Here is a 7,753-nt window from a genome sequence, read left to right on the forward strand (position 1 = left end):
CCAGGCACGTGGGCCTCAAGACCCTCCCAGGACAACTGCGGGGGACGTGGGAACGCCCCAGTCTCCCCACACTCCCCAGTTCGCCTGGAAGGGTCTGTGGCTCCCACGGGCCAGCTCCCTGTCAACACTCAGGGTCTGTGTGGGTCGCCTGGGTTTCTCATCTGTGGGACGGGGACAGCAAGCCTTCCCAGCAGCGGGTCAGGTCGGGGGCAAGAAGAAGGGCCTTGGCTGGTGCGTGTAGTGGGGGAGTCCAGGGAGCCTCGCCTTCTGTTTCTGCAAATTAAGTCAAGTGAGCAAGGCTGGGAACTTCCCAGGAGGGCCTGGCCTTTGTCGGTGTCGTGCGCCCTGGGGCACAGGAAGAAAGGCGGTGATTTTTAAGGATTTTTTAAAACTCTCCCAAGAAGTGTCAGAAGTTCCCAGCGGCTCCAGGGCGGGGATCCCCCTTGGGGGGGGGCGGGATGATTGTCGGGGAGCAGGGATAGCCCTGAGCAGGCTGAGGCCCTAGGAGACTCTGGCTAGAGGCCAGGCCTGGGTGGGGACCAAGGCCCTGGCTGCTGCCCAGGAGAATACACAGGGCCCAGCCCAGCCCTCCTGTCTCCTGATGGGAGCCCCATCAGCTGGCTGCTCACCTGGGGGGGAGGGGAGGCGGCGGCGAGGGGGTGCTCCTTGACTGCCCTTTAAGAAGCTCCCCCCTCCCTGAGGAGACCCGCTGCTTTCCTTCGTAGGTGGCAGAGGGAGCGTGTTCTCTTTCGCTCTCTCATTTGAGGTCTGTCTCAGGGATCACACCTGCTTGATTCAGGGTGTTGCTCAAAACAGTGCCCTGGTGCTATTCCACTCTGGAAGAGGGCCTGGCCGGTTGGTGCTGGTGCACTGGAGGCAAGAGCCCCGTGATGCAGGAGGTTTGGCTCCTGGCTGTGCCCTAGCTGTGTGATCCCTGGCTGGGTTGTTTCTTTCCCCTGAGCAGGAAAGCTACGGTTGATAGGGTAGAGGAAGGAGGCAATCATGGCAGGCTTCCTGGAGGGGGCATCCCAAAGAGCTGGCCCTGAGGCAAAGGAAAAGTCGGGCAGGAGGCACAGGAAACCCAAGCCCAGTCCCTCAGGAATCCCAAGGTCCACAATCTCCTTTTGAGACTACCCTACGAGCAGGGGAGGAGGGCAGGGGAAAGGGGCAGCCGGACAGGGGCCTCAGGACCAATTGTTATGTGACCAAAGGCTGGTGGCTGTCCTCTTTGGGCCCTAGGAGATAAGCACCCAGGAGGAGGTAGAATCCAAGAATTCAGACCTTGGAACAGCCTTTGGACCCAGTCCCTGGGGACACTCCACAGGACAATCTACCAGGGAGGGGCAGCGTGAGGCTCCCCAGGGGCCCTGCACCTAGTGTCCTTCATGCTGGACTGCAGTCCTGCCTCAGTTTCCTCATCTGTAGAGAGGATGTGTGTTTGCTAGAGTGTCCCATGCCCTCATCCACCAGTTCGCCGTCACTGATCACCTTCTGGGCCCGGTGTCTCCACTCTCCCAGAGCCAAAGTCCACAGGCCACACATCCCTCCTCAGCTACACGTTGCTTTCTTCCTCTGAGAAGTGGGAGTTGGGGTCCTCACCTGGCAGCGTGGCCATTTCTCTAGAGAGGGCCAGGGAGTGGTCCTTTAGGAGGGCTGTAAATGTCCCCTGCTGGGACGCCTTGCCAGGTGGGGGAACCACAAGAGGGGGAAAAAAAAAAAAACACCAGAAAGCAGGTGAGGTCCCCATTGGCTGAGCCAGGCTAAGGCTCGGGGACTGTGCAGCCGTCAGTGACAGCTCTGAAAACTCCCTGCAAGGACAAAGTTCCCAAGCGAAGAACCTGTTCACTTCCTCTCCGGCAGGTCTCCTCCCCCTTCCTCCTGCCCGCTTCACTTCCTCTTTTTCTCCTCCCCTCCCCCTAGGCTTGTGGCCCAGCCCCCCTCTCAACCCTCCATCTTCTTCCCAGGGTCCTTTGGGAAGGCTGAGAATACTCCAGCAGTGGCCCTGGGGAGGGTCTGGCAGGAAGAGGTGGGTGCCAGGGCTCACGGTCCGTGGAGGAGGCCGAGTGCAGTGGTCTTAAGTGGGAGGGACAGTGTAGGTTGCAGATGCTAAAGGGCTCCCCCATAGAGGGGAGACGGGCCTTCTGCGATGGGCCTTGAAGGACGTGTAGGAGAGCATCAGGAAATGGCTGCTGCAGACACGGGGCGGGGAGCGTTTCGGTCCCAGGTCAGGTTGGGCTGGTGTTCCTGCCCCGTGGCCCACCCCTGGTGGAGAGGAGGTGAGGTGACAGCACAGGCCCTGGTTATGGAGAAGGCCTGCTCTTTGCCCCACGTAGCTGCCGGAAACCACCCTAGAGTTGCCCATCCCTTGCCCTGTCGCCCCAGTCCCAGCCTGCCCAGCACCCCTCGGGGCTCGGTGAATGGCCACAAGCAGCCCTCACCAACAGGCAGAAAGAGGGTTGCTCCCCAGCCCCTGAAACGCAGGCCTGGCAGGCCCCAAGGCAACTGGCTGGCCAGATGCCCACGACTGAGAGATACGAGGCCGGGGACAGGGCAGTCCCCGGGAGGCAGGGAGTGGACTGGCTAGGAACATCCCCCAAGCCCGGAGCGGTGATAGGGGAGCCAGTCCCCGTGGCAGTTCTCTGGGGATGCGGGGGCACAGCTCTGAGCCTGATGGTTCTGCTGCATGCTGGGTACTGGTCACCCTTCCCACCTGGCTGGGGCCTCCACGACTTCCAAAGTGCCCTGCCACCAGCCACCTATAGTGGGCAGGACCAGGCCACCTCTTCTCCGGCCACAGATTCCACATCCATATATGGACGAATGGTTCACTGGTTTCAACACAGGCTTCAGGACCACCTACTGTGTGTGCCCTAGGGTGCCCAGAAAGAGAGACCAGTGGCTACAGGCTAGCACCCCTGCCCGGACCACCCTTCCCGTTTTCCGTGTGAAAAGTCAGCTTCCTGTCACCACCTCCAAGGAGGTACGCGGTCCTCTAGGCTGAGCCAGATGCCACTCTGGGGTCCCGTGGGCGCTGGCTCCGTCTGCCACACGCTGATCATTGTTGGCCACCATCTGGGTACAGGCTCTGCCTGCCCAGACTGGCTGCTCTCGGAGCAGGGAACCATCCAGAACACTCTGGGCACCCAGGTCTTGCCCAATGTTTGGTGGAGGGACCTGGGGCAGGAAAAGGTGACATGAAGAGGGTCTTGTCTGAGGGCAGCTGGTCCTCACCTACTGTCCCTACCACCCCGCCCCCCCTCAACCTAACTCGTCTTTGGGGGCATTAAGGGTCCTTCCCCAGTGCTCAACAGCCTCCAGATGGTCCAGGACAGTTCAGCTGCGGCTACACATGACACACAGACGATGGATGGTGGGCCCCAGGCCCCAGAGCCGTGCCGGGCACCCCTGCCTGCCTTCGCCAGCAGCTGCCTGGGTCACAGGCTAACGGCTCTGGCCTGGCCTTGGCTGGGTGTGACCAGGCAGCTCTTAGAAGCAGCCTGGCTCCATGGGAACAGTGTCTCTGCTCTACAGAGCCCACCTCCGTCCAGGCCTGCGGCAGGGGAGGCTTGGAGCCCTCTTCACGGGGAACTTCCAGCCCCTGGCTCTTGCTGCCTGTCCTGTTTCTGAGGCCCGGTCGAGTGAGTGGCCACAAGCCCGCTGACTCCCCCACGCCATACCTACTCCTCAGCCCAGGTCTGAGTGGTAATGTCCCTAACTCAGCAAGCTGAGCACTCCCAGCCAGAGCCCCCACTCCCTCACCCCAATCCAGGCTTTCTAGGCAGCTGAGTTAATGTTGACCAATTCTTCCCCTGCAACTGCTCTTTAAGCATGCACCCACACCAACCAGGGACCCTCGCATCCGTGCTGACCCTTGCCCACCGGGGCGCTCACTGCTCATGTGACATCCACACCCGAGGGTCCCGGGGTGGGGGACACGCGGGGCGGACCAGGCACTGCCCAGAGGGGCGGCGGCCCATGGGCCCAGCACCCAAGTGCGGCCAACGCCAAAACTCTCTCTCTCCTCCTCTTCCTCAATCTCGCTCTCGCTCTCTCCCAGCCCGGCTCGTTCTCTCTCTCTCTCTCTCCCTCTTTTTTTTTTTTTTTTTTTTGCAAAAGGAGGGGAGTGGGGGTAAAAAAATGCTGCACTGTGCGGCGAGGCCGGTGAGTGAGCGGCGCGGGGCCAATCAGCGCACGCCGTTCCGAAAGTTGCCTTTTATGGCTCGAGCTGCCGCGGCGCCGCCCTATAAAACCCGGCGACGCGACGCACAGCCACAGCCGAGACCGCGTCCACTCCGCGAGCACAGGCCCCTCGCCCTCGCCGCTCCTCCGTCGCCGCCGCCGGTTTACACCGCTCTCAGGTAAGGCCCCGGGCCGGCCGGGAGCACGGCGGCCCCGCGCCTCTTCCTTCTCGGGGTGGAAGAGCCCCTCGGCCACCGGCCTCGCTCCGGGAGCGCCGCCGGGCGCGGGCAGTGGGGCTCTCGCGCCCCTCGATCGGGCCGGGGCTGCGCTCACGTCGCGCGCCCCCGGGGTGCTTGCGGCCCAGGCCAGGGCGGCCGCGGGTCTTTGTGCGGCAGCGGGCGGTTTGCTTGCTCTGGCGGCACGGTGGGTGGGTGGGCGCGGCGGGTCCGCCGGCAGGGTGGGGGCTGGGGACATGGCTGCGCGTGCGCGTGCGCGCTCGGGGCCCGGAGCCGCGGCCAGGGTGAGGGCGGCGCGGCCGGCCGGAAGGGGTGGGGTCGCCGCGGCGCTAGAGCGCCTGCGCGCACTTCCTCCCCGCGCCGCCGGCTCCCGCGGGCGTGGCCGCCGCGCGCCAGGCCGGCCGGCGTTTTTTAAACGGGGCGGAGGCGGAGCTTGCCCCGGGTGTGGGGAGGGGGCGGGGGCCTGGCTTCCTGCCGCGCGCCGCGGGGCCGCCTCCAACCAGCGTTTGCCTTTTATGGTAATAACGCTGCCGGCCGAGCTGCCTTTGTCCCCGTTGTGGGCGCGCGCCGGCGCCCCCTGGCGGCTCGAGGCCGCGGCGCGCCGGAAGTGGGCAGGGCGGGGGCGGCCCCACCCGACCCCCCGACTCAGGCGAGGCTCTTCCCGCAGTTCGCCATGGATGATGATATTGCTGCGCTCGTGGTCGACAACGGCTCCGGCATGTGCAAGGCCGGCTTCGCGGGCGACGATGCCCCACGGGCCGTCTTCCCTTCCATCGTGGGGCGCCCCCGGCACCAGGTAGGGCTCCAACCTGGGCTTTTGACTTGGGGAGGGGGTGGGGCCTCCACTCCCGGGAACAGGCGCTACCACGCACGAGGGCCCCTTCGCAGGGGAGGCCCTGCCCTGTCCTTGGTTCTCGGGGCGGGGGGGGGGGGGGGGGTTGGGGGGAGGTCGATGGCCCCAGGCTCGCGCTGACCTCTCCTCTCGCTCCGTAGGGCGTGATGGTGGGTATGGGCCAGAAGGACTCCTACGTGGGCGATGAGGCCCAGAGCAAGAGGGGCATCCTGACCCTGAAGTACCCCATCGAGCACGGTATTGTCACCAACTGGGACGACATGGAGAAGATCTGGCATCACACTTTCTACAACGAGCTGCGTGTGGCCCCCGAGGAGCACCCAGTGCTGCTGACCGAGGCCCCCCTGAACCCCAAGGCCAACCGTGAGAAGATGACCCAGGTCAGTGGCCCGCTGGCCTCTCGCGGGCGGCCACCCCCGTCCTTCCTTGCTCTTCTGTGCCCTTTCTCACTTGTTCTTTCTTCTGCCATTCTCCTAGGACTTTCTTCTCTGACCTGAGTCTCCTTTGGAACTCTGCAGGTTCTATTTGCTTTTTCCCAGATGGAATCTTTTTCTGGTGTTTGCCTTTCTGATTAGGTGTTTGAGGCTATAAAACGCTGTGGGTGTAGGTACTAACACTGGCTTGCGAGACAAAGCCAATGAGGCTGGTTGTCAAGCGGCCTTGGAGTGTGTATTTCAGTAGGTGCACAGTAGGTCTGAAGTGAATCCCCATCCCGGGATCCCCAGCACATTTAGCTGTGTTTTTGCACTTTTCTGCATGTCCCCAGTCTGGCCTGGCTGCCTCTGGTGGTTTGCCGAGCGTGACAGGGGCTCCTCTCCTTACAGATCATGTTCGAGACCTTCAACACCCCGGCCATGTACGTGGCCATCCAGGCCGTGCTGTCCCTGTACGCCTCTGGCCGCACCACCGGCATCGTGATGGACTCCGGGGACGGGGTCACCCACACTGTGCCCATCTACGAGGGGTACGCCCTGCCCCACGCCATCCTGCGTCTGGACCTGGCTGGCCGGGACCTGACGGACTACCTCATGAAGATCCTCACGGAGCGCGGCTACAGCTTCACCACCACCGCCGAGCGGGAAATTGTGCGTGACATCAAGGAGAAGCTCTGCTACGTGGCCTTGGACTTCGAGCAGGAGATGGCCACCGCCGCGTCCTCTTCCTCCCTGGAGAAGAGCTACGAGCTGCCCGACGGGCAGGTGATCACCATCGGCAACGAGCGGTTCCGCTGCCCCGAGGCGCTCTTCCAGCCTTCCTTCCTGGGTAAGTGAGCCGGCCTTCCTGGCCCTCCCTCAGAGGGGTCCCCCTTGTGGCCACCCCGGAAGCTAAGTCTGGCTTCGGTTTCCTCTCAGGCATGGAATCCTGTGGCATCCACGAAACTACCTTCAACTCCATCATGAAGTGCGACGTCGACATCCGCAAGGACCTCTACGCCAACACGGTGCTGTCTGGGGGGACCACCATGTACCCCGGCATCGCTGACCGGATGCAGAAGGAGATCACCGCCCTGGCGCCCAGCACGATGAAGATCAAGGTGGGTGCTGGCCCAGCCTGAGCTGGCCGGCCTGGGCGCTTGGCGTGGGGTGGGCCGGGGGCGGGCTCTCCCGGCTGCGCCCCCTCCACCTGCGGGGCTGCTGACCGCCCCCTTCTCTCTTCAGATCATCGCACCCCCTGAGCGCAAGTACTCCGTGTGGATCGGTGGCTCCATCCTGGCCTCGCTGTCCACCTTCCAGCAGATGTGGATCAGCAAGCAGGAGTATGACGAGTCCGGCCCCTCCATCGTCCACCGCAAATGCTTCTAGGCGGACTGTTACTTTAGTTGCGTTACACCCTTTCTTGACAAAACCTAACTTGCGCAGAAAACAGATGAGATTGGCATGGCTTTATTTGTTTTTCGGTTTTGTTTTTTTGGTTTTTTTTTTAAATTTTTTTTGTTTTTGGATTTTGTTTTTTGGTTTTTTTTTTTCGTTTTTTTTTTTGTTTTTGTTTTTGGCGCTTGACTCAGGATTTAAAAACTGGAACGGCGAAGGTGACAGCAGCTGGTTGGAGCGAGCACCCCCACAGTTCTACGGTGTGGCCGAGGACCTTGACTGTACATTGTTCTTTTTTTTTTAATAGTCATTCCAAATACCGTGAGATGCATTGTTACAGGAAGTCCCTTGCCTTCCCAAAAGCCACCCCATTTCTCCCTGAGGAGAAGGGCCAGTCCTCGCCCAAGTCCACACAGGCGAGGGTGATCACATTGCTTTGGTGTAAATTATGTAGTCCAAATTTTTTTTAATCTTCGCCTTAATACTTGTTCTTTTTGTTTTATTTTGAATGGTCTGCCATCGTGGTCCCCCTTTTTTGTCCCCCCCCCCCCCCAATTTCAGATGTATGAAGGCTTTTGGTCTCCCTGGGAGTGGGGTTGAGGCACAGGCAGTCAGGGCTTCCCTGTACACTGACTTGAGACCAGATCAATAAAGTGCACACCTTAAAGAGAGAA

At 61.8% G+C, this 7,753-nt stretch overlaps 1 protein-coding gene across 1 annotated transcript; it reads left to right on the forward strand.

The window, feature by feature from the left end:
* Positions 1 to 4,224: 4,224 nt before the first annotated feature.
* Positions 4,225 to 7,753, forward strand: ACTB (actin beta). The gene is made up of 6 exons (XM_053894125.1): positions 4,225 to 4,358; positions 5,083 to 5,211; positions 5,409 to 5,648; positions 6,093 to 6,531; positions 6,621 to 6,802; positions 6,927 to 7,753. Exons 2-6 carry the CDS (start codon positions 5,089 to 5,091, stop codon positions 7,068 to 7,070), a joined length of 1,128 nt encoding a protein of 375 aa, XP_053750100.1. The 5' UTR covers positions 4,225 to 4,358; positions 5,083 to 5,088; the 3' UTR covers positions 7,071 to 7,753.

This window comes from Panthera pardus, unplaced genomic scaffold, assembly GCF_024362965.1.
Source record: "Panthera pardus isolate Hobbes unplaced genomic scaffold, ASM2436296v1 HiC_scaffold_4, whole genome shotgun sequence".
NCBI classification, from domain to species: Eukaryota; Metazoa; Chordata; class Mammalia; order Carnivora; family Felidae; genus Panthera; species Panthera pardus.

Coding starts and splice junctions, on each gene's coding strand:
- ACTB (XM_053894125.1), top strand. CDS start 5,089: ATGGATGATGATATTGCTGCGCTCGTGGTCGACAACGGCTCCGGCATG. Junction 5,212..5,408: donor TGGGGCGCCCCCGGCACCAG/GTAGGGCTCCAA, acceptor CTCGCTCCGTAG/GGCGTGATGGTGGGTATGGG. Junction 5,649..6,092: donor ACCGTGAGAAGATGACCCAG/GTCAGTGGCCCG, acceptor CTCTCCTTACAG/ATCATGTTCGAGACCTTCAA.